This window comes from Falco peregrinus, chromosome Z (assembly GCF_023634155.1).
Source record: "Falco peregrinus isolate bFalPer1 chromosome Z, bFalPer1.pri, whole genome shotgun sequence".
Classification (NCBI taxonomy): Eukaryota; Metazoa; Chordata; class Aves; order Falconiformes; family Falconidae; genus Falco; species Falco peregrinus.
In genome coordinates this window covers 34259665-34286935 of record NC_073739.1, presented here as the reverse complement: position 1 = coordinate 34286935, position 27271 = coordinate 34259665, and the positions used below count along the sequence as shown (strand labels likewise).

The following is a 27271-nucleotide window of genomic DNA, read 5'->3' as shown; positions in this document are numbered from 1 at the left end:
TACTTATAAGAAATTCTTACAAGCCATTTGCCACTGTTGCATTTACATGGACATTTCACCAGCTTCAAAATCTACCAGTTCCAAGCATTCAATGCTCATTTAACTTTTTGCTCAGTTCCAGGAAGAAACAAACTCCAAAAGATTTACTTTTTAATATCTTTAACAGTCATATATTATTCAATGCTTTTTCAAGCATTAGATTAATGCAAAATGGACAGAAAAAATCTCCACATAGACAAAATTACAATTGTTTTCCATACACACTTAGACTAGACCGCTGAAGACTTGTTTTGTTCCTACAAATTGTAAATAAGCAAGACAATCCATATCAATACAGCCTTCTATTTGTCAAAAAATCATGTAAGCAAATTTAAGCTGGTTACACTATCTTAACACCACAACCAACATGTTTAACATGAAACCATCTCCAGAATAAGAAATTTAAATAAAGGAAGAGTACCAATAAGGAATTTCACTGCATCCTTCACCCTCTAAGTGCTCACATGATCAGCTGGGCTACATTCTTTTTTCTGTGTGGCTTTTTTTGTTTTCATTTGGTTTTATTGTTTCATTTAAGTTTTTTTAACAAAGCTGTTCTTTTCTATTAAAAACGTTTTAGAGCCTTGATTGCTCTGTAGGAAAAAACAAAGTTTCTAGCATGCAAGCATGCACAGTGTTGAAAATGCCTTCCCCAACAGCACCTCAACATGAAGAGGTCAACAGCAACTGGGTAGTCTGCAGTGGTATAATCTAAGAAAATTGATACCCAAAACCACAGTGGAATATTTCTATTCCAGCAAGGTTTCAATAAAACAGAGACTAACACATAAATCTGGGGGGCATGGACATCGTTTTTCAAATAGCACATTGTTTAGAGTCAACAATTCACATCCTGCAAGAAAGTTACAGGTGTTTCTTTTATAAAAATTCTTTTTTGGCAGCAAAGGAAATAAATGCCATCAGGCTCACAGATTAAAAATTCACATAGAGAAAGCACAAAAATATGTTGTGCTTTGTTGCAGAATGGCTGTGTGATCACGGCCACGACTCCCTTAAAGATCTTTGTGAAACAAAGTTAGCGTAAGTTAGCTGAAGCAGGCCTTGCAGCTGTGCTGAGGCATGTTGATAAGGAAGCTGAGAAAAACACTGACCTTGTGCCTAATGTTGTAAATAACTTTGAGGAATTCGCGTAGACAAGAGAGGAAAAAAAAAATATGTAGCTAGCTATCCGCAGAAACCGCAGGTAGGAGGACGTGTGAAAATGTAACCCTTTAGAGCTTAGCCAATCAGCAGATGACTAGTAGGCATAATTAACTGGAACTGTATATAAGACATAATCGCGCCGTAATAAATCGAAGCTTGCTCTATCACTCATATTGAGTCGGCCGCTTGCTTTCCCTCGCTCGTCAGTGCTTCTGAGAAGGCTCTATTAAGCTGGCAAGGATTACCATGATTTGAGGAACCTGGCTGACTGGAAGTTTACATGATCATACAGCTTTTGTTAAATGTCCTTGGGTCTTTCTGTTACAAATACAAAGAGTTACCTCAGAAAAAAAAAATCGCGCAGTAAAAGGTTTAGGAACTCAATATATTGTGCATTTTTAATATATGAAATAATCAGCCTGGCACAGTCTAATCAAGAGTCAGCATGCAAAGCTGTACAACCTGTTATTCCCTGTGAGTAAATAAATGCTGGTTTCCTTTCCTATGAGGGGTAATGGAAGACAGGTTCAGAAAAACACAATTTAAATAATCACTGTATTTGAATCTCGAATCAGAAAGCATCACTGAGTTTAAACAGGTGGTGAATACTGCAGGGAGCATATACTAGTACCTTGAGAGTTTTTTATCTAAAGAAATCTAATCTCTATAATATTTTTGCAAGTAAAGCTACCACAACTTAAGCTGAACTACACAATCCCAGGAACTGCAAGAGCAGCTGGAGGCGCTTTAGTACTTTGGCATAGCTGCAATAAAAACCTAATTTTGTATTAAATGCCATGAAATTAAGATTCAGTTATAGGCCAAAAACTATGGCTCCCAAAAGATATGATTTCCAACACAGCCAGCTCTCTCCATTTTTTTGTCCATTTTGATATGCACACTTAATTACTGTTCTGTATCACCTTTTCTAACTGACTTTAATATGCCTACTAACAGAAACATGGCAAAGTAGCAAACTCAAATGTTGCACTAGAGAAACTTACAATTGTTACCCTTCCCTTTTTGGTTTTTTGGGTTTTTTTTAGAAGAACTGGTGAACACGGTAAGGTAATGGATAAAACTCAGAATATGAACAATCAAATATATCATATCTCATTATGCTCCCTTGTATTTCAAAACATTTTATACTGTTACTGCAAGTTCACATCTTTCCATTGCCTTCAGAGTTGCATTTCTTCAGCATCCATGAGACATTTTCTCTGATAGTATCTTCAAATTTCTCATTTCCTGTATCAGAGAAAACAAGAGATTTAAGTTCTCAAAACTTTAGGTAAATTTAGGTGTACCTGCTTAAGCCAAACTTTACAATAAACAACTGGTCTGGAGGAAACTGTATCAGGAATAGAGTTTAAGAAAAAAAAAATAATCCCCAAATCTATGAACTTTAAAACCTTAAGAAGCATCTACTTCTCTCCATCAAGGGAGAGAAACCTTAAGAAGAATCTACTTCTCTCCATCAACAGAATACTTGAATAGAATTTATACTGTTCTCAATTACACAGCTGCATGCTTTCATTAAATTACTGATTAAACAAAACAAAAATAAAATCCACATCCAAACAGGTGTTTTTCCAAAAATTTATGACTTAGATGTCTGTTTCTTCAACCTAAATGATGTTGTTAACCTGAAACAAGATACCTGCTGTCTGTAAATGTCTGCTTTCTGCACAGGTTCAGCTGCTTCTTCTTCTTCACATATAGTTCTTTCAGACAGTGCTTCTCTGAGAAACCTCCTGCAACAGAGTTTTATCTTTAAGACTTGACTCCTCAAAAGGTGTGGTGCCAATCTACTTAGACTTTGAGAAATGGGAGTTCCAGTTGGGAAAGCTACTTGTAATGATTTCGTATATATACTTTTCATGTACTGCTGTGCAAAAACAGCATTCATAACACCTTAGTTTTAAATCTCTTAATAAAGAGTTTTTGTAACAAGACACTCATCAAGTTCCTCCAAAATCTGCTTTTTTAATATATTTAAATGTTTTCTTTCAATTGCAAGATGTCATAGTGACTGTTCTACCCAAAGTTTTAACTCCCACCTTACCAGAATTAATGCTTCATTGCTTAAAGTCAGTTTCACTGTAACATTCCCCATCCTTCATAAACATGGAATTTTAAGGAAAACTAATTTAAAAGACAAATCACTGAAGAGTTTACTAAAACCTTTCCTTGTCAAGGCATATTCTAAGGCACTGCCTAATTTCTGCCATGAGGGCAGGCTGTGTTTAAACAAGTCATTCTTCTACTACTTATACTCAATATATGGGAGCAAAAATTCACACACGTGAATAGATTGCATTCCTAAATTCCTAAATAAAAGACAGACAGGGGTACAGTATCCTTGGTTTGAAAGCAAAAGGAGAAAACTTTACTGAACATTCATGTATAAAGTCCTAAGACCTGCATCTTTATAAGGGATGGCACCACAGAAAGACACGTTTAAACACATCTGAAGTACTTTACCTCTCCCAAAGAATTTTTCAGTACCATTTCCACATTTTTACCAGTGCCGCAAGAATTCTCCTCCCAGAGGAGGTTATTGGGAGGCATAGCAGTTGCTTCAATATTTTCAGCTCAGATCTGTTAAAAGAAGTCACACACAAGCATTATTTGCCAGTCTTATACATTTCTAAGTTATTTATTGAGTTAATGTATTCCTTTTAAGTGACATTGATGAATCTTCTCCAGTTAAGAAAATACGAGTGTTAGCCTACCTACTTCCACAGTTTCTTACAATAAAACACCCCTATGTTTTTCAATGCAGGCTTTTGAATATGTAAATGTACTTGTTTATGGTCAAAATTATCGTTCCACATAGAAAGCAATTTTCTGAAAAACATGGCTCTGTCCAACTTCTTCCCAGCAATTGATAAAAACTAACGCCCAACACAAATATCAGTAATTATTTTCTGAAAAAACTAAAAAGCTCATGTCTTATTGACATGCACAAGTTGGCCTAAAGCCCATTTCAGCAAGTTGAAGCTTGACAACTTACTGTAACAGACTGACCTGCCTTCAGGAGGTATCTTGAGCTATACCTGCAACTAGCCGTAGTGTCTCCTGTTTTTCAGATCATCTCCCAGCCTTCCACAGGTTGATCCTGTGGATAAAAAGGAGGGGAAAAAAAATCCATCAATGGTCATTTTCTCTTACACATTTAGGTTGTTTTACGTATAAGGCCATGAGGCACATTAAGTTTTCAGTAAAATCATTTATTATCACTTGATCTTCAGCACGTAATTGGAATAGTTTTAGTTAAGTTTGTCTTACCTCTTATTTCAAATTAAAGCTTAATACATTCTGCTTTTCAGTTCTGATGTTATATTAATAAGTTACATCAATCTTGTTATCGTTTGGTCCAGAAAGACACATAAAAATTAAAATCCCCTTAAAAATACATAATACATTTTTTGAAGCACAGAATAAGCAGACTTCTTAGAAAACAAAATATACCTGTCAGCCATCTTAAAAAATGTTTCTACATATGCACACCTTCCGCTACTTACTCCTTTGCAAGACCTACATTATTTCTTCCTTTCAATTATTTTTTGCCTATCAACTACCTGAAAAGCATTAGCAAATCTAACTAACAAACATGCACAAGTCATCATTACAGAATGACTGTTTCAAAACAAGAGCAGATCATACATTCTCCCACCAACAGTTTCCAAAAATTAAATAGCTGCCACTGGTGTCTGAAAACAGATAGTTAAGATCATCTAAAGTAAACAACCTTATTTATCTTAATGGGTGCTGACATTTCAGTTGGTCATTACAACAAAGCACACCATACTTAAAGAATTTTAATATTTTCTATCTATTTTTATATATATAGAAACTGTTGAACACTTGTGAAAGTTCCCCGAGTACAGTTTATTGCACAGCACTACAGGCAGTTGCTCAAATCTAGACCCTTGACAAAGTGCTATAACCATGAACCATCTGTGACTACTGGTAACAGAACTGATGCTCCTTCCATGGAGCAATGGATGCAGAGTAGAAGTAAATAAAAGGTGGGTAAACCCATGTGGTACACAAAGTAGGAGAATCCCGTACAATTTAAAAACCCGAAGAGGAAAAAAATGTCAGGTCCCGACTCACTAGAAGTAGTCCGATTTGTCTGAATTTAGTCATCTAAACCCTTAGTAGTCTAGACCAAGACAGTTGCCAAAGTTTCTTCCATTCAGCAAATGAAATTAGCATTCTCAGCCAACACTCCAGGCAGGTAATGCAGATACACATGTATCACCATCTGGAGGAGTCTGTCTCTTCATTGATTAGAAGGGACTGAGACACTCAGAACCAGCCCCATCTTTGTCATCTAAAACATCAAGATCAGCTGCCTTCTAGTGAAAGTAAAGGATATGAAGTTAGACAAAGCCTATGTGCCACTGAAAATCAAGAATGCAGCTGACACACTTCTGCTCACAGCTAAGGCACAGACAGGACAGGAGAAGGTAAGAATTACTTGGACCTTCTCTGAAATCCAGGCTGCAAGAAATTAGGTCTTGTAATTCTGGTGTCCTAATTCTCTCTTCCCTCAGATACAGGATCTAAGAAATCACAGTCCCCAGTTCCCAGCCTCTCCTCTCGCAGAACTGTATATAGCATAGGACACTTTTTCTTAAGCAGAAATTACAAGTAACAGGTAGGGGGTGGTAAATCTACTGAACATAAACAGTGAGCATCATTCTGAAGGCAACATAAGGAAAAGTCTTGATTATTACTCAAATGAAATACCCTTTGATAAAAATACAGGTGTGTTCCCCCCAGTATAAACTCCAATTTCTATTGGAAAATCCAAACTCTATTCTATTCATAGAATTAAATACTCTGATCAAAAGGTGGCTTTGGCATAGGAACTGAGGGCTCCTAAAAACTGTGGATGCAGCCAAGGAAGAAGGAAAACTATGGTTCAGAGATGCTATATGCAAGCCCAAAGGACACAGGCCATCAATTACATTTAGACATTTATTTCGCACAAGTATGTATTTCTTCAAGGGCTTTAAGGCAGAGAAAGTTCTTAAAAGGCTTCTAAAGGAACCTAATGTCTGCTTGCATAATTCTTATCAGTGACAACATTATCTGCAAAGCTTTACAGGCAGATCACTCACAAGGCAGAACTCTGAAGAGTGATGCAACACTTTGGTGGCTGGGGAATCTAGCAATAAAACAATTGCTATAAAAAGCATTAAAAATCATTAGGAAGAAGTCATCATCAATCCAGAATACTGTATGAAACCTTATTTTGTGACACACTAGTTTCTTAGTGGCACCTCTTAAACAGTGTGCGTTAGCTTCACAATCAACATGAAGCCTGAGGGCTGAAACGGTGCTGAGGATGCCTTCTATCTCTAATCAGCCCATTGTAAAGTCATGATATATGTGCATTTTCAAACACCTGTTCAGAGGTGTTCTTCAAGTGGATGAATTTTTCACCAGTGTGTATCTCCTCACTCGGACATCTCCAGCGGTAGAAGCTGAGTGGGAAACACTAACACTATTGCTAGCTTCACATTTCTCCACATCAGCTCTCCTCCTCTTCCCTCTGGTAGTATGCACGTTACAGCCCAATGAAGCCTGTTAAACTTGGGAAGATGGGCCCAAAGGGCATTTCAACTTATATTGAAGAAAGGCAGAAATATGCATACATCACACGCTGGTTTTACTTTTTCCACCTTTCTGATAAACTTTCTTCCTCTCTTCTCTTCTTCCCACAGAATTATGCAGCAAAAAGGTACAGGAATATAGTAAACAAAGCGTGTTACATGACAAAATGAAGCCTTAGGTACTTTGTGAAGGATTGACTATAATGTCAAACAGCTGATTAATGCTTTTGTAGCATAGAATACTGATGGATTACTACATTAAGATCATAAAGGCGTATCTATGCATTTGTTAAAGACTGCATTCCTGGGTACATGGAACATGTAAAGAAAAAACCCTTAGGGGGCTTAAGCCAGTGTAGGAAATTTATGTACAAATCCATTGGTACAAGCAGTTTTGCTGTTTCATACCCGCACTTGAGAGAAATCAGCCTTGACCAGTAGTATGTTATTCAGAAAAGTTAAATACCAAACTACTTTTAAATGACAGCTGCAACTTACCAGACAAAAATTCTCAGTATTGCTGAACTATGGGGTCAGATGTAGAAAATGCAGCTAGCTGACAAACGGGGCAATCATAACAGCTAATACGCTAACAAATAACCCTGTAATTAACTCTGAAAAAGGATATTAACCATGGCACCAAACAGACCTACAAATGACAATTCATTACATCCTCAGTGCTGACAAGGGAACAAACACCATTCTTCTAAGAGCTACTGGTCTAATACTCAAGCAGCTTTGTGTCATGGGGCTTTACAAGTGTGACAGACATGAGGAGGCAATACCAGAGTGACTTGGAAACTGTAATAAAGCACCTAATGAATGCATTCCCAGTAAGAACTGTCTTTTAAGAGAGAATGAGACAAGCAAGGGGAGCACATAAATACCAACATTTGCTGCTACATTCTGTCACACCTCTTCACACTCCAGCAGTTTCCATTATGCATCCATTGCTGCATCAAGTGTCACTTTAACATCTCAAAGTTTTTCAGTTACTCAACTGCTCCTGCACCCAATTCCCCATCTCTGCCATTTCCTTCTCTTCCTTACACAACATTTATGAGACCTTTTCTGTTCCTTCCACAAGCCACCCTCAAGCTCCCAAACTTTATCTTGCCATATTCCAGACTAGAAAGCACTGAAAATACCAGTGGTGCAAATGAAAGCTCACCCAAACCTCCATGCACTCTGCTATTCAGGTGACATGGAATTAAAAACACCACGTTAAACATCCTCCCCTGCTCTGAATTCAAACTCACCCATATTCAACTTCCTCTTCTCCACCTCATCTACTACAAATACTGTACCTTAAACTCCAGTGAAACTTACAACACACTTTGAAAGACAACTACCTGCTCCATTTTTCTGAGATCTGAAGATATGTTACCTCACTTTACTCAGTCAAGAAAAACTGAGCTTCAGAGTCAAACCATTTATGATGTATGTGCAGCTCAGTGTACTTCAGATCCTGCCGTCAGTAATTACTTTTTAGCTTTCAGGTGTCTACTTCCTGCTTCAGTTTGCTGCTGCCAATTCTGAATCTGGGAAGAAGTTCCTCTAAAGGAATAGGGGTTGTTGTCAGTGAAAAAGGACTGATTTCCCATTACCAAAGCCTTCAAGGCTTGCTGAAAGTACAGTGGTTAACTGTCCCATGAAGAAAGCCAGTTTGTCACATACTTTAAAAATCACATCAAGCCAGTAAAAGTTAGTATTGTACATACAGAATGGAATGCTTCTCAAAGAAAGGCCAAGTGATGACAACTTTAAGGTATACCTTCCCTGAGCATGCCTTTTTCTGTTTGATAGTGTATTGAGATTTTTTTAATTACAGGGCAGACACAGGAGCCAATACCCCACAATTGCCTTGTCTGGTTAAGTCACCAAGTTTGCTATACAGGCACTCTAGTTAGGGAGTCAAAGTCGAGAGATAATGAAAACAGGCAGTCTAGAAGTCTGACACAGAGGACGAGTGTAACTGGCTGTCAATGTTTTAAGTCAGATAAAGAATTTAATTTAAGGAATGTAATAAAAGGAGTTGACTGTCACAGTGGAAACTACTACAAAGCTCTGTGTTGGTAACAAACCAGACCGGCATCAGTAATAAAATAATTGTCTTCTTCCAAGTGAACAAAGCTGAAGTTAGTGCTAGCAAATGGAAAACAAAACCCTACTGGTTAACAGCACTCACACTACAAGAAAAAAAAAAAAACAACAAACCAAACACACAGCAGCAAAATGGGGTTTTTTGATGGACAATTACAGACAAACTGGCAGAAGCTGATTTTGATAGCCCTGAAGTTCACAACCAACACCTCTGCAAACTTAGAAGCAAGTTCCCTGAACCTAGCTGTCACTCCCAAGTGAGCAACAGAACACAGGTAATTGACTAAAGTAAAAAGGAAAAAAAAACATCTGTTGACTGAATCACCAAAAGAAAGATGATGGGAACCTAAAGGCAAAAATAAGAACCAAGAAACAAAATTCTCAATCCAATTCTTGTGTAACCATCTTTTCCAGAGACTCATTTGCCTATCTAACAGAAAAACTGGGAAGACTCATACTAGTATCTGCCAAGTTTATTTGGAAAATTAAGAAATCATGTCCCCTGCATTCTGCAAGAGTCCACAGTACAGGAGAAATATAATTCAAAATGTATCACAGAAAGGATCAAAGGCAAATATTACTAATATTTTATATTTTTCAAAATAATAAATGTTTTGTGCATTTTAAGCTGATTAGTGAGTTACAAAAGCCCACTTCAGAACCAACTCTTAACGTTTCTCATTTTCACTCTAGATTTTCCACTGCAGTGCACACAAAGTTACTCCCATCAAATAAGCTAGTACTGAACACATGGCTTGTCATAGGTTGTGTCATATTTATTTGGGTGTGATCTATATACTCTGTGACCTGACTAAGCATAATTGGTTTCTGTTCAAGACCTTGCTCTACAAATACTCAAGTACAGTTATTTGATCTATTTTCTTAGTCTCATATTTTATCCTAATCCTGGTAAGATCACTCCATTTTTTTAATTTATTTTTTTTTTTTAGAGTCCTTGATGCAAACTGGATCTAGGATAAAGAGAGACACCAGACAGACAGAGACTGCATATTCCAGCTCTGGTTTTGAATGTTGCTTTGTGGAATCCTATGCTAGGTTGTCCAATTACTATTGAACAGTAATGAACTGTTTAGAATGTCAAGAACTTTTAATACAGAGATCTTGTCTAATATTGTCCCATCATTCTGCAAAAGTTTCTTCAAAAGCCAGTTAACAGTACAACCTTTCACTCACTCTGTAGTAGCATACTGCATAAAAAAATTCAACTTTGTCAAAAGGAGACAATAAGAAATTTGAGAAAGTACAGTAGAACAGAAGACAAATTCAAGTCATGACACTGAACATACAAGTTAAGGGAAAGAAAGTCCTTTAATATATATTTGAACTTTTATATTAAAGTCAACAACTGTACTTGGCAAGACTGAAGGGTCACTGCCATGGTTTAACCCCAGCCAGCAACCAAGCACCATGCAGCCACTCACTCTCCCCCCTACCTCCCCCTGCCCCTGGTTGGATGGGGAAGAGAATCAGAAAAAGGTAAAACCTGTGGGTTGAGATAAGAACAGTTTAATAATTGAAAAGTAGTAAAAATAATAATTAATAACACCAACAATTGCAATGAAGAGGAGAGAAAAGAGGAATAAAACCCAAGGGGAAAATATAAGTGACACGTAATACAATTGCTCACCACCTGCTGACTGCTGCCCAGCCAGTCCCCAAGCGTACATACCAAGCTCCTCCCAGTTTATATACTGAGCATGATGTTCCATGCTATGGAATATTCTTTCGAACTGTTCAGGTCAGCTGTCCTGGCTCTGCTCCCTCCCAGCTACCTGTGCACCTCCTCAGTGGCAGAGCACGGGAAACTCCTTAACTTAGAGTAAGCACTACTCAGCAACAACTAAATCATCAGTAAAAATACATCAGTATGCTGCCAGCATTACTCTCATACTAAATCCAAAACACAGCACTGTACCACCTACTAAGAAGAAAATTAATGCTATTCCAGCCAAAACCAGAACAGTCAAACAGCTTGTTACCTCCTCCTGAAAGATGACAAGATGGGTAGACAGTTTACCAATTCATATGTGATATTTCATCAGTTCTTTTGTTATGGTGACTACAGAACTGCTTGCTTCAAAGAACATTTTAGCACTGTTAAGCTGCAGTAGATCAAGTTAAAACATCAGTTTCAAAGTAGCTTTTATTAAAAGAAAAAATGAGTCACTAAAACCCACACACAACACCAAGCTGCAAAGCTCTTCTCTGCAGCTGTAACACAATGAAACACCTCTTCCTTTAGGGATTCGATATAGTGGCTCGATTAACGTACTGCATTACCCTACCTGAAATTATAATCCTCTGAATATTCATTCTAGTGTTAAATTAAAATGTTGCTTGTAGACAATACTGAAGTTCAGTTTTCACACTGGCCAATGTTTAGCTTTATGTATTTAATTACTGTAGCACTGGTTTTGAGTATGCATAAATAGAAGAAGCTAAACTGAAAACATCAGTTTGCTTGTTTTCAGAGAACTGGTAATTTTTAGCCAACATAAACAAATTGGTCACGTGCCCTCAGATTACAGGATCAGTGCCATGATTCACAATGCTTCATTCTACCACAACTTGAAGCTCAAATAATTGGTTTGTTTTTTTTTTTTTTAAATTGGCTACATCATTCCTGCTGAACACTACCATATCCAGCTGAGGAGCACCACAGACTTATTATTGAACTTGTAGTTGCAGAAGAAATGGAATCTAAAAAAACTTTTTCAAAATAATAAACAAAACCCACAGAAACGGTATACCTGAAGAGAGAGAACAAGGTGGCTTCAGTTATTACAGGATTTTTAAACTAAAAAATATTTTTTATTAGATCTATTTCAATAAATTTTTCCAAGTGAGATTGAAGCCGCGAAGATAAGCAACTGCACACTTTAAGACTGTAAAGACTGAAACCACTGAAAAATATGCTAATAAATTCAGCTTGTATCAACTTTTCTGCTGTAACATCCCACCTTGTTTTTAAAAATACTAACTGCAACAAGTATAGCCACAGAAACCAGGTTCAGCTGAGGCATCAGGATCCCTCCTGACTGAAATGCTCAATCATAGCAGAGGAAGAAAATTAAGTGCAACTGATTTCAGCTTGATTATGCTTCCTTGCTATAAGAGTGAAAAGCAGAAATCATTCAGTCTGGTAAAACTTTCATACTTTTGCACAGGGTCAGAGGACTCAGGATGCTGTCTTCTCAGCAAGCCCTATTAAGAAATAAGTTTTATAGAAAATATGGGATACCTTAATGATCACCAAGACTATGTGACAGCTGATACGTAATAACACATGAACTTTCCTGCAATTCATACTAATCCCAGTACTAATCAATTTTTCCCCATAGTTCACTTTCACATGGTGCTTCCTACTATTATTGCACTTCCCAAGGATTAAACTTGCTGCCAAAATGAGACCTGAGAATGTAAATTCACGTTCAAAGGTATGATAAATTTAAAGCAAGCTCCATAATAAAACCTTCTGAAATGCAAGTACTTATGGCATTTTTCCATTAAACAAAACAAAAATAAAGTACATCAAACAAACATATGAAAAGATGTTCTCACTTTGGCAGGGTAAGTCTGTTCAAGCTCTTTTTTTGTACAGCTTCACTTCCGCATCATGGTGCTGTCTTAGTTCACAAATGGTTTGGGCCAGTTTATCTTGACATTCGGTTTGATGCCTACTATCAGCCTCATCTAAGCAAGTTTTATGCATCCTCCTTGCTTCACTGACTTCCTAAGAAAAACAGATAAATAAAGAACATCCAGTAACTATGAGACAAAAGCTTTAGAAGACTATCTGCTGAGCAAATAGCAGATTTTAGCTAGCCTTGTGGATCATCATTAGATTGGTTTGACACTGAAACTTTCAGTAGAAACACAGGGCCACTTCCCCAGTCTGATCTGCATAGTACCTTATTCTGCAATAGCCAGTTATTGAAATAAGACCTAGGATACCATCAGCATGTAGAGACACTTATCCTTGTACAACGTGTCTGCATTTTCAACAAATACACCTCAATATGATTAGAAACCCATCCCTCTCTTTCTTAAGGTATCTTCTATGCTTGCACAAAATGAAAACACTGTGAAATTAAACAGTCACTTTCACTAACCAGCATTTTCCCTATTTATTTGTATGCTTGTCCATGTTCTCTGGAAAAAAGGATTCCAAAAACATGAACAAACCTGAAAATACAACTAGCAAGAAAAAGTGCACATGGAACAAAAGACAGTGTGGTTAGGTGCATTTGTTAGTGCTCTAAGGTTCCTCCTGGAAAGCCTCAAGTACTACAAGTGACAGGGAGGGTGGCAAGAAAAAGCTCTAAAAGACAAATATTCATCAACTTCCATTTCCAGTATTCAAAAGCACCATATTAGAAAGTTCTGAAATTAAGTGCAAGTCCATAGCATCTGTTTGAGTGTCTATCTCCATTTTATTTCTCTCAAAGGGATTATGCAATAAATCATTAACCCACTGTCTCATTACTATGAAAAGACATGTACATTGCAATACCACAGGTAGAATTTAGCATGAAACAACATCATATGTGATGCTATTTTATCACATGAGCTCTGAGTTAATGTATTTTTCCTAGAAAAAGAAGTTGGAAATCTTCCAACTAGAATAGAGGTAAACCCCGCCCTGAGTGGGAGCTTAGATCAGATGACTTCCTGAGGTCCCTCGCAACCTAATAGAATGGCTCCACAGTTGTCTTCTTCCCTTTAAAAATGTGAATTCTTGAGACTAAAGCATTTACTTCCTTAAACATATTTTCATGGAATTCCAAGTCCTCAGTGAGAGTCTGACACCAGTTTTCAAGATCTGCCTTCGGTATGGCTTCAGCTGCAAGCTGTTCCTTGGCACTGCTAAAGAAACTTCAAGCTTGAAGAAAAAGAAATTCAAAAATAACACAACAATGATTATGTAGCATAACTCACATAACACAATGACCTCAGCTACCTAGAAGTACAGCTAAATACATGTTATGGTTGAACTTGACAATCAAATCCAGTATTTATACCACTAATGTCTTTTCCCCCCACTTTTGCAATCACTTGCACAAGTGAGTTTTAGATATTTCACACTGGTAACTAGCATTAAAAAGCTACTTAATTAATTTTCTTTACAAAACCTCAGTGTTCCTACATTGCAAATACCAGTTTTGTGATCTCTTAAACTCATCCTCCTGACGTGGTGTTGCTTAAGATCACAAGTCATGCATTTCAAAGGGTTAACAAAACCAGCACAAGACTTTTTTCCCCCCTCTTTCTTCTATCAGATGCCCAGAAGATGGAGGACCACAGGAAGAACAGGAAGAACACCACAGGAGAGCAGGGAGAATCATGAACTGTTACTTGTCAGTTATTCATGATCTGTATTTGTGAAGTCAGTCTCCCCCCAAAACCATTCTACAATTAATACTGTTTATTTTGACTTTTGACCTGTTTTCTTCAACACAAGTACCATCCCTTGCAATTTTACAGTCTGCAATTTTAGAGGCACTCTATTCCACCATTCATGTTGTTAATAAACTGCACAGTTCTGGACACAGGCACCTGCTCAGTAATGCTTCCAATGTTGACAGTGAACCACAGTTTGTTCTACTTGTGACTAGATGACAGGTTTGCATCCGTTTTTTTATCTACAAAGTTGCATTATACCAGAATGACAGCTCTTACTATGGATGTATTATATATAAAAACTCCTCATTGGCTGACAGAAGCTTGATGGTTAAATATTTCTTCTTCTCACCTCTACAAATTCGATATTTGAAATACTGAATTTCTCTCTCCAGATTTTTCCTATCACCAAGGGCTGTAGCCAGCGCAGCTTCTTTAGAATTGAGGGCTGTTTCCATCTCTTGAAGTCTGATCTGGGCTCCATTAAGATCAGATTTTTTTGCATAGCTGGAATAAATCAGAGAAAGTGGTAAAAAAGTCTAGAAATGCCCCCAGAGTAGACTGCTGACTAATAAAACAAGGTGCAATCTGAATCTTAAACTTGAGACACATCCAACAAAAACACTCTGTCTTGACTTAATTTACTCTGATTTAAATCAACTCTACATTTCTACTTTCTCATCTGGTATAACACTAGCTTAATATTCTGCTTGGGCTGTAGAAACCTAAACATAGGGGAAACTCAAGAGTGTCAAACAAGTCTGAAAGGCATGCACGGAAAGGGGAAACTGCCTGTTCATTAAAGGCATGTCTTATTTTCTCTTTAGCTAGCCACTGTAAAATTATCCCACCTTCACTAGAATCTTAATAGGAAGAAGTAAGTTCTCCCATCAGAAGGCTCTTTCCATAGGTTAGAAACAAGTAACTTATCTTAATTGCCTTTTGTTTACTCAGGAACTAGTGCACATCCACTGGCTGGGCTGCAAATAGCCCACTTCCAATGCAGAGACCAACTTCTCAATGCAAATTGATGTTCACTATCTATATGACAGTCCATAAGTAGAAGCTCGCCATAAGCAGAAGCAGCAGCCTTGTGAACTGCTTTGCAGTAGCCTTCTGACCATACACCGACTCCACAAATCTGAGGAAAGATATCCAAATCCTGTCCATCCAAAGATGTCCAAAGTGTGCCATCACTGAAACCGCACCGGTGCAGAGGTACAGGTGTCTTTTTCTTTATGAAAGCGAACACAAACTTCTCAAATTACCACTCAAAGTAGTTTTTGTGTCTACACAAGCAGTCAGTTTAATTCAGTCAAATTTAGTTCAGTCAGGAGAAAAGTCAAGTAATGCCACAAACACAGACCCATGCTCTTCAGCCTATATTCATTATTGAAATAACGCTACAACAAGCTACTATCAAAAAGAGCGGAAAGGAAAATCACACTCAGGAATCAAAATTACTGTTGTCCTTCAGATGGCACAAGCAGCTGTGTTTAAACATGTAACACAAGTTCTTCCATCTTGAAGTTGATTCCTTTTCACTCTGACATATCTACATTTCTCTAGCAAAGGCAGTAGCACACAGAAGTTTATCATCAAACTATGTACACTTTTCAGGAGTGGAGACATTCAGGCTCAATAAGACAACAGCTAGCACATTCTTCTTCAGTTTTCACACCTCTGCAGAAGTGAAAAAAGACAGAATTCACAACACTAAACCAAGGAAACAAAATTGGACAAAGATTCTTAAGAACAAGACTGAAGTGTTAAAGCATTAATACGTTCACTACTTTTGTAATCACTGTACTGCCCAGAAGAAACAACAGCAACGCTTCCCAGAATAAGGTAAAATAAAACCACAATTTCAAAAGGAGAGACTCAAATTTAAAAGATACTTTTCCAAGATTACATGCAAACATACGCAATTGACATCATGCTCAAGAGAGGTGTGTGCACAAAAAAAAACATCTGTAGAAATACAACTGTTTGGCTATTTTGGCACTACAGCCACAAGGTAACAGGCTTCACTTAACAGACTTGGCACTAGCTAATCCTGGTCCTGTTGAGTAACACCACACTCACAGAAGTGGTAAACTGCAAGAACCTGTGACACACACACTCTTCTACACTCAACTCTTTTTTTTTTTTTTTCCATTTCTGCTGCTCAGTGCTATTCAGTCCCTTCATGGGATTTTACATACCATTTTTTAGACCCAATGGTTCAGGGCAGTTGGGAGCACAGCTTGGACAAAAGCACAGGATTTTTGTTTTGGCCATGTAGGCTCCTACTTCCAGCTCTCATGCATTATTCACTGGAGGCCTCTGTTGTGTCCCTCCCCTCCCACCCAGACCATCAGTCAGTAGCTAGATCTCAGGTATCATTTAAAGTTCCTTTGAAATCAATCAAGTGCAGAACGCCCCCACCCTACAGGAGATTCTTGCCTTCCATGCCCACACACTCATTTCTGCCAGTACTTACAGTCCTATCATAAAGCTAAGCATTACCAACATTAACCAAATTCTCCTCAAAAAACACTGGTTTTCAGCCAATTCATGACATAGCTACACAAGCGTCGTAACTCATGATAATGCAGCCTATATTTGCACACTGAGTTGGTTTTCCACTGCAGTTGTAGAGAAATATGAAAATTAAAAAAACAAACTACAGTCATTAAAGCTTTAGGATTTGTTTAGCTAGCAGTCAGTTTTCCATGGTTTTTGCCTATGACAGGCAAAACAGTAAGGCTATGTTTTGGAAGGATGTGATTTACAGTAGCATAAGAAACATCTGTCTAAAAGCGCTCGAGTTTTTGTATACAGATCAACATGACAGTAAGAGTAATTGGACAAGCTTGCCTTTCCTGCAAATAAATATATGTAACCTGGTTTCAGCTTATCTCACTGTCACCCACTTTATTTAACTGGAGACAGTTGCTGTGTGTTTGAAATCAACACTAAGCATAAAACATCTCTAGCCACTTATCACTCAATAGTGACCCTTCTTCAAGAGCTCAGTCAATCATGTAAATTCCACTACTCTGACCAGCAATCCAGGCAGAACTTCACACTTGCAGTGCACACCTTTCAAGTCACTGCCCATTACCATGTTATCATTACACGTCCACGAGACCACCTTTAAGCCTACAGCAAATCATTCCTTGCATTGTTATGTCTTATTCTGCATGGAAGACACTCTCAGATAACTTAAACTATAATCATATATTTCAATTGCTTAAATTACTGTGCAACAAGTTAATCACTCCCCTCCTTACTTCTCCAGGCGCTCTCTCTCAGAAGGTGGTGGTGAAGTGTCATCCTGACTCAAACCTCAGAGCCCTCCCGTCCTGTTACATGAGGGTGCACTCAGGCAAAGTTTCAAGGATGCTGCCAACATCACTTCAGTCAGAGGGCTTACCCTCCAGAGCAACAAGTACATGGCTGTGGCTCTCTGGCAGCCAGGCACTAGCCATTGCCTTCCCCACAGGCACAGCTGTGGGGCCAGCAGGTGCAAGCAGAAAGACAGGTGAAAAGGTTTTGGCTGTCAACCAGGTGAACACATTGCCACCTGGTTCCTTCAGTGCTGGGACAATGAGGCTAACAGTTTGGAATTACAAGGCAGGGAAGCCAAGCAGCTGGGATCACTTTCTAAAGAAGCATTGACAAGGCGATCAGAAGAGGGACACAAGTCCTCAGTCTTTGGAGGCAACTTCTTTCAAGTGTGAAAGAAAGTTATCTCTTCAGGGAGGATATTACACATCATCCAAGCAAATGGACTGCAACAGAGAAAGGTATTCAGTACCTGACGGAATTAGCCATGAAAGAGATGATTTATTATGGCCAAGATGGTGCACACTTACCCACAGATCCTGACAAAGTCCTACGCACACAACCCATGTGGCAGAAATTTGTATTAAGTGCACCATCATCACATACCACATCATTGGCAATAACAAGCTGGAAAGATGAAGTGCCACCAACAGTGGATGAGGTGATTCACCATGTCCACAACTACAAAGACAGCATTTCTACCTCCCTCATCTCAGCTATGAAGAAACTGGTCCAACGACTCGATGAGGATATATCCTACTCCCCACCTCTGTGGACCCCCATCTCAGCTATTAATCACAGGCACCTTTCTGCTCAAGAGGGAGAGTATAGGAGGTATGTACCATGGGGTACTCTGTGTTTTTACCTGCAGGACCACGGAGAGGACATGAGAAGGTGGGATGGAAAACCTGCCTCAACTCTGGAGGCACAAGTACATGAATTGAAAGGAAAAAAAAGAAAAAATCATGAAGGGGTTCCTTTAGGAAGGCTGCTGCTCCAACCTCTAGTGAGTTTCCCAGAGAGAAAAGTTTCCCAGAGTGGAAAAGCTGACTGTACTCTCAATCCTCTGGAAATGAGTACTAATCCATTTTTACAAGACCTAAGTGGGCATGACTGTGATTGCTCTACACAACAGCCACTCTGCACCACTTGCTGCCACGGTAGGTAATCCTATGACCAGCGCTAGAGGGACGCTGCCTCCAGCCAGGCAGAGGAGAGGAACAACAGGGTTTACTGGACTGTGTGGATCTGATGGCCTGGCATGACAAACCCACAGTACAAAGTTCTAGCAGACACTGGTGCACAGTGTACTCCAATGCCATCAAGCTACGAGGGGGCAGAACCCATTAGTATTTCTGGAGTTACAGGGGAATCACAACAGCTAACACTGTTGGACGCTGTAATAAGCCTGCCTGGGAATGAGTGGCAGAGGCACCCATCTGTGACTGGCCCAGAGGCTCTGTGCATCCTTGGCATAGACTACCTCAGGAGTGGGTATTTTAAGGACCCAAAAGGGCACTGGTGGGCTTTTAGTATAGCTGCCTTGGAGAGAGAGGAGATTCAGCAGCTGTCTACCTTGCCTGGCCTCTCAGAAGACCCTTCTCTTTTGGGGTTGCCGAAGGTCAAGGAACAACAAATGCCAGTCGCTACCACATCAGTGCATTGGCGGCAGTATCACACCCACCAAGACTCCCTGATTCCCATCCATAAGCTGATTCATTGACTGGATGTGACCAGCACGACCCCCTCACCCTTTAATAGCCTCACATGGCCAGTGCAAAAGTCTAATAGAGAATGGAGACTAACCATGGACTATCATGGCCTAAATGAAGTCACACCGCCGTTGAGTGCTGCCATACCAGATATACTAGGACTTAAATATAAACTGGAATCAAAGACAGCCAAGTGGTATGTCACCACTGATATTACAAATGCATTCTTCTCAATCCCTTCAGCAGCAGAGTGCAGGCCACAATTTGTTTTCACTTGGAGGGGTGTCCAGTACACCTGGAATCGACTGCCCCAGGGGTGGAAACAACAGCTTTACCATCTGCCATGGACTGATCCAGGCTGCACTGGAACAGGGTGAAGCTCCAGGACATCAGCAATACATTGATGATATCATCATGTGGGGCAATACAGCAGAACTGACCTGAAAAAAAAATTATTTCAAATGGGGCTCTGAGCAATAACATGCCTTTGAACAAATTAAAATATTCAGACAGTAGCCCTTGAGCCAGTTTGAACTGGGCAAAATGTAAAAAATGTGCTCTACACCGCAGCAAGGGAGACTGGTCCTTCCTGGAGTCTCTGGCAGAAAGTACCAGGGGAGACTTAAGGTCGACCCTGGGGCTTTTGGAGTCAGGGATGCAGAGGATTGTAGGCCCGCTATACTCCAACTGAAAAAAAAGATACTGCCAGCTTATGAAGGGGTTCAAGCCACTTCAGGAGTCATTGGCACTGAAGAACAGCTCCTTCTGGTGCCCTGGTTGCAGTGCTGGGCTCGATGTTCAAAAGGAGGGTCTCCTCTACACATCATGCAGCTGATGCTACATGGAATAAGTGGGCTGCATTGATCCCACAATGAGCTTGAATAGGAAATCCCAGTTGTCCAGGAATCTTGCAAATGATCATGGACTGACCATAAGGTAAACATTTTGGAATGCCACCAGAGGAGGAGCTGACACATGCTGAAGAGACCCCATTCTGTAATAAATTGCCGGAACATGAAAAGCAATATGCTTTGCATCAGTCCTGCTGTATTGTATGAAAGCATTGGAGGTGGAAAGTGGCTGCATGGAGTCTCCTACAACAAGTTGCAAAAACTGCTGAAGGAGAAGGTGAATCAAGTCAGTTTGCAGAGATGAAAGCTATCCAGCTGGCTTTAGACATTGCTGAATGAGAAAGATGGCCAATACTTCATACTGACTCATGGATGGTGGCAAACGCCCTGCAGGGGTGCAACCAAAGCACAGTAACTGGCAGCACCAAGGTAAACTCATATGGGCTGCCACATTAGGCGAGATACTGCTGCCCAGGTTGAGAACCTGGTTGTAAAGGTACATCATGTAGATGCTCACATACACAAGAGCTGAGCCACTGAAAAACACAGAAATAACCAGCAGATAGATCAGGCAACCAAGATTGAAGTGGTTAAGGTAGATCTGGATTGGCAACGTACAGGTGAATTATTTATAGCTTGGTGGGCCCATGACACCTCAGGCCATCAAGGAAGAGCTGCAACATATAGATGGGCCCAGGACTGAGGGGTGGACTTAATCACAGACACTATTGCACAGGTTGTCCATGAATCTGAAACACACGCTGCAATTAGGCAAGCCAAGCAGTTAAAGCCTCTCTTGGTATGGAGGCCAATGGCTAAAACATAAATATCAGGAGGCCTGGCAGACTGACTACATCACGGTCCCACAGACCTGCCAAGGTAAGTGCCATGTGCTTACAACAGTGGAAGCAATACCACATGGCTAGAAACAGATCCTGTGCTCCATGCCACTGCCCAAAACACTATCCTGGGCCTTGGAAAACAAGTCTTATGGTGACATGGCACCCCAGAACGAACTGAATCAGACAATGGAACTCATTTCCAAAACAGTTTCATAGACACTTGGGCCAAAGGGCATGGCACTGAGTGGGTATATTATAACCCCTAGCACGCACCAGCCTCTTGGAAAATCAAACAATGTAATGGACTGTTAAAGACTACACTTGAGGACTACTGAAAGCAATGAGTGGTGGGACTTTCAAACATTGGGATACACATTTAGTAAAAGCCACCTGGTTAGTGAACGCCACAGGAACTGCTAGCCTGACCAGTCAAAGTTTTTACATGCTGTAGAAGGGGATAAAGTTCCTGTAGTGCACCTTAGAAATATGCTTGGGAAAACACTCCACATCATTCCTGCCTCAGGCAAAGGCAAACCCATCATGGGACTGCTTTTGCTCAAGGACCTGGGTGCACTTGGCAGGTAATGTGGGAGGATGGGGAAGTTCCATGTGTGCAAGGGGATTTGATTTGGGTGAAAATAGCCAATGAATAGAACTGTGTGATGTTCATTGTTATATATATTTATAGTCACTGTTACATGCCTGTTTGCACCCGCTTTGGATTTGGAGATCTGAACCTGACTCCCTTCCAGTTGCCACAGCAACAAAGACTGACTGGTGAAACCAGACAAGCACATCCTGACAGAGTCAGAACTGGTTTCAAGATGCAACAATCCAACACCTCATACCATCTTCCCTGCCTTGAAAGACTGTTATAATAGACAGCCCAATGTCACAGACTAAATGAACTCTGAACAGAGTTTTGAGGGATGGACTAAATGATAGGAGAGGTGATGAGGTACTGGAAAACACAGCATGACATAAATGGTATGGAATAAGGAGTGGATACTGTCCTGCTTTCAGTTGTAGTAGAGTTAATATTCTTCTTAGTAGCTGATGCACTGCTGTGTTTTGGATTTGGTGAGAGAACAATGCTGGTAACAGACTGTTTTAATTGTTGCTTGGTGATGTTTATACTATGTAAAGGACTCTTCATTTTCTCAGGCCTTGCTGGCGAAAAGACTGGAGGGGCATAAGAAATTGGGAGGGGACACAGCCAGGACAGCTGACCTAAACTAGCCAAAGGGATATTCTGTACCGCAGAATGTTATGCTCAGTATATAAACTCCGCAGAATGTTATGCTCAGTATATAAACCGGGGGCAGTTGGCCAGGGCCTGCGACTGCTGCTTGGGGACTGACCAGGCATCGGCCAGCAGGTGGCGAGCTTCCCTCTGGATTTTATTCCTCTCCCTTTCTCCCTCCTTTTCATTATAATTGTCATTATTACAACTGTTATTATTATTGTTGTCCTTTTTTTTTTTCCTCTCCTATTTTATTTTAATTATTAAATTGTTCTTAACTCAACCCTCAAGTCTTACATTCCTTTCTGCCTGTCCCCCCTATCCCTCAGTGAGGGCAAGTGAGTGAGCGGCTGCTTGGTACTTACATTTCTGGCTGGGGTTAAACCACAACGTGACCCCAAGACTGAATTTAAAACAGCAAGTGGGGCCTAATTAGCGAAAAAAAGGCAAAAACCAGAAGATTCTCTTTTGCTAATGGTAAACTACCTTAAATTTTACTTCTGTGACTGCTGTAAACACAAACAAGGAAGCAAATAAACAGCTGAACCAAGTCAAGCGTGTAAGCAGCAAAACGTAATAGCACAAACCGTTTCTTTGCAAGAGTGGAGATCCTGGCACCGTGCCATACAGCTTGCACTCGAGGTTATCTGGCCAAATGAAGATACAGAAGGTGTGACCTTCTCTGTCATCTGAAAATCCTGCAAACAAACATAAGTTAGTCATCTTCTGTTTTAAGTAAACCCTACTTAATATCGACTCCTGTATTCTCGTACCATTTTGATAACATCTTTCGGAAAGGGCACTTAGGAAAGCCAGGACCCACAACAACCACTACACGAACCGCCATCACCGCACATTTTTCGACCTTGAAGCCGCTGAAGCCTCAAGGACAGTGATCCGTCTGTGGGGCTGGGGGTGGCGGTGGACGCCCCCGCGGCTCAGACCCCGGAGCCCTCCGCTCCCCGTTACGCGAGGGTGCGCGGCGCGGCGTTCCGAGGCCTCCCCCCGCGGCGGGCCCAGCCGGGGGCCGCAGGGCGCGGCGGCGAGGGCGGCGCTCGGGGCCGGGGCAGGGCCCGCCGCGGGGGCCCGGCCACCACCGCCCGTCGGGGGGAGCGGCGCTGCGCAGCTCCCGTGCTGCCATCCAAAGCCGAGGCGGTACCGCCGCCGTGCCCTCCCGGTGGGCGGGAGCGGCCACCACCGCGCAGCCTGGCCGCCCTCCCGTGTCTCCCTCTCACACGTCTGTGCGCGCCCCGCCCCGTGTCCCCGTTCACCTGTGCAGCCCCCCCGGCCCGTGTCCCCGTTCACCTGTGCTGCCCTCCCGGCCCGTGTCCCCGTTCACCTGTGCTGCCCTCCCGGCCCGCTCCCGCGGCGCGTCGGCCCACGACCAGGCGGGCCCCGCAGGCGCCTCCCGGCTGGTGACCCGGCGGCCGCACCTCCGCTCCCGCTGCTTCACCCCGCGCTGCAGCACGGGCACCTCCGCCTCCGCACCCACACTTGCAGGTGCAGGCGGCCGGGCGGGCATCCCGCTGCCGCGGCAAGGACGCGCACGGGCAGGCCGCGGGGCGCGGCGGCGCGCAGTGAGCCGTGGCGGCGGACGAGCAGGGCCCGGGGGGACGCGGAGCGAGGCGGGAAGGACAGCGGGCGGGGGCGCCGGGGCCGTGCGGGACTGGGCTCGCAGCTGCGCGCGGGCAGCCACCCCGTTGCCGCCGCCGCCTCTCGGCACTGCCACCGTCGGCTTCCGCGCCGCGACCTAAACGTGGCCTGCGGCCCCCCGCCCTGCGGGCCCACCCCCGACCCTCCGCTGCTGCCGGGAGCGGCCGCCGGCCAGCCGCAGCCCGGGTTGGGCTGGGGCCGAAGGGGCCGGGCCCCGCGCTCGGCTGCCGCCGGCTCCGAAACCGGCTGACGCCATGCAATAACGGGGGAGGCTGATCCTGCAAAACTTAACCAAACCCCTGTGCATGTGCCCAGACTTGGGGTCAGGGGTATCAAGGTGCCTGGAGGCCCCCGAGGAATGTTGGGCACGTACACCATTGCCGGGTGAAAGGTGTGGTTAAGCAGAACAGCTTGTAACAACTCTATAAAAAAAATGGAACCGACTAACATCAGATGGAACATTCCCCTCCAGACTTGGAAACGACTGTTGGAACGCTGCGGCTCTGGGGTGGTAGCTATTGCTCTGAACTCTCCTTTTTTTTTTCCCCCCCTTCTTTCTTTCCTTCTTTTCTCTCTGTCTCTTGCTCTCTCTTCTTTTGCATTTGCAGGTTTATTGTTGGGCAAATAAAGTTCCTTGGCTCTTGACTACGTTTTGAGTCTTAATTCTGTTCCCATTGAATGGTGAATGCTGTACCACTTACCTAAAGGATGACGCGCCTGTGTTTAGTTAGGGTGGGAGATGTCCAGGGACCCTTATTGCAACATGTCGGATGCACAGACTGCTAAGTCCTTGGGTTGGTTATCTTTAAAAAGGGACATTTGGTCTTAGATTCCTGTTGTACATTGCAACATGGCGAAGATGGAGGCTTTAAACAGGGCCGCTAAGGAACAGTCTGCGTAGAGATAACTCCTCAAGGACATTGTCCAGGCACAAGATATGTTTATGTTGTTAACTTGAAGATGTGCTGGGTCCTTGAATGGAATGTGCTGATTGTCCAGGTGTGAGATATGTAGACGTGAGTGACTTGTATAAGGAGGGGGCTGAGGGCTTCCCTCAGTGTGCATGACTTTGGTGGAGCGATCCCCCATGCACCCAGCGCTGCCAATAAAGGATACTTAGTCACCAAGAAATTTTGACTTCGTTCTTTAAATCACCGTGAATACAAACAACCACGCTCGGGTCTCAGACCGACATGCGACGGTTTCCATTTTGGGAATGTCTGCTAAAGAACAGTTACACAGAGTAAATGCTATGGTCTGTGCTTTCAAGGAACAGAACAAAACTACAAAAAAATGAAGAGAAATGTTTTTCTGTAACGGCAAGGGTTAGAGAGAACAGCTACAGTCCTGCAACGTGTAGCAGGGCAGCTGTTCCTGTCAGCTACATTCAATGTTAAGTATGTGAAACTTATAACTCGAAAGTTATAAAGTAGGTATGTTTATTGTGCGCAGATGCACGCATGCCCTAAGTGACGAACCATCTCATATTTATACAAAAAAACGAATGTTCAACTGACGCCTATCCAGCCTATCCATATTCGTTACCTAAACCCCCATACTCTCACTTCGTATGTTAATTAGCTTATCAGTCCTTTTCCTGGAATGTGGTGGTCTTGTAAGTTTGCAGCTAATTCATGTCCTTGTCGATCATCTGGTTTTCTTTAGCGAGGAGATCTCTAGGTAACATTGGAATGTTTCTCATCCTTTTTATAAATAGCCCCTTTGTTAGAGGAAGAAGAGTAGGTATTTCCTTAAAATGATATGGTTATGTGACCAATCACCACACCTACACTCCTTGAGCAGACATATACAATCACAATCGATGTTTATTGTCCCTATTTTGCACTATTTCTCCACATCACTTCGCACAGGATTTTCATGTCAGAGCAGAAAACAAGCTTGTACATACATGGCACCATACCAGAGCCTGATCCAAAGTCCAGTTAAGTTTACACTTCAGTGCTGAGAAAACTCCCCGCCAGGAGATTCCTTTTTCTGTTGTGTTATCATATATACATCATAAATACTACGGTGTGTAGCTCTGGCAAGCCAGCCAAAATGTTGATTTCTTTGCTTATCTAATGCCGACTCGAGACCACTTCTGGGGGCAAAGCAGCTAGGAGACAGAATCTTATTTTTCCCTTGAGATGTTGCCACAGCAGGAGTGGGGAGCACAGGGGTGTCTGCCAGCTGCTTAGGAAGACAGCAAAATCTGGAGACTCCTCATATGAGCAGATGGGGTAATAGTAATACTCCTCACTGTTTTTTGGCTTCAGTAATGCAGAAACGATGCCAGTTAGGGAAGTCCTGCATGGTCCATGTGTTTCTGATTGCTGCTCTATACAGCAATGGCTCATGTATGACTACACTACTCTTAATAGGTCTGCTCATGCATAACTTGAAGCCTTGCCTAAAAGAAACTTCTAAAATATTAATTTTGCACTGTATTTCACTAGGATTCAAACAGAGCTATCAATATTGTCTGCATGCAAATGAAATACAAATTTAAAAAAAATCACAGATTTGTTAAAAATTACTGTTTAAGGTACAACGAAAACTCAGTTCTTCATTTCTACTGAATCTTTCACAGTAGAAAACTTTACTTAGTCTTCTGTGGGATCTCCTCCTCCAGGAGTGCAGGAGGGAGCCTGGAAATCTGGACCATGGGTGGCAATCAGTTAGCTGAGGGGAATGTGCTCGAGCTTGTAGGTCACGAACCCTGGGAGGACAAGGAGTGTGAATAGATAACAATCAGCAGGATGAGTCATGCCAAGAGAGAATAGGGGAGTGGGGAAGGGATGGTGCCAAGGAGAGGTAACACCTTGCAGTTAACTGATGACTGTAAACACTTACTTAAAGTGTCCTTTGTTTGTAGTTAACCACCAATCAGGGATTGCCTAGTATGCAATGCTTAGCTTAAAGAACCAATCTGTTTAAAGCGTGCAGCTTCTGAAAACATACATTAACTCGTGTTTGTGTACAATAAATCGACATTTCTTTGCATCAAACAGCGTCCCGTCTCTCATCGCGGCACAGGAGAGGCCAAAATAGAATGAATAAATGCATTTGGGATGCAGCCACACTGTATGTGCATGCCTGCGACAAGCTGCAACTTTGATGAGAGGGGGGAGGGGGAGGAGAACACAGCCTAGACAGTGCGGGAAAGAGAAGCAGTAACTATCGCAGTGCTCCTCAGTATTTGTTGTTGAAACCACAGCTCTTCAGTTTGCCTTGATCAAGCAGATCCTAAACCATGCAGGGATGCGTGTTTAAAGGAATGTAG

The 27271-nt window shown here is 41.7% G+C and overlaps 1 protein-coding gene across 1 annotated transcript; it reads right to left on the bottom strand.

The window, feature by feature from the left end:
* Nucleotides 1–133: 133 nt before the first annotated feature.
* On the bottom strand, nt 134–27014 carry LOC101921636 (translation initiation factor IF-2). Its single transcript, XM_055791084.1, has 8 exons — nt 26970–27014; nt 23675–24266; nt 22923–23033; nt 19735–19839; nt 4263–4324; nt 3688–3804; nt 2864–2957; nt 134–2451 (listed from the first exon to the last, which is right to left on the bottom strand). Exons 1-5 carry the CDS (start codon nt 27012–27014, stop codon nt 4269–4271), a joined length of 909 nt encoding a protein of 302 aa, XP_055647059.1. The 3' UTR covers nt 134–2451; nt 2864–2957; nt 3688–3804; nt 4263–4268.
* Between the last annotated feature and the right edge of the window lie 257 nt (nt 27015–27271).

Coding starts and splice junctions, on each gene's coding strand:
- LOC101921636 (XM_055791084.1), bottom strand. CDS start 27,014: ATGAGAGACGGGACGCTGTTTGATGCAAAGAAATGTCGATTTATT. Junction 23,034..23,674: donor GGGCCGGGAGGGCAGCACAG/GTGAACGGGGAC, acceptor GTTTGTTTGCAG/GATTTTCAGATGACAGAGAA. Junction 4,325..19,734: donor GGATCAGTCCATGGCAGATG/GTAAAGCTGTTG, acceptor TTTTATCCACAG/GATCAACCTGTGGAAGGCTG.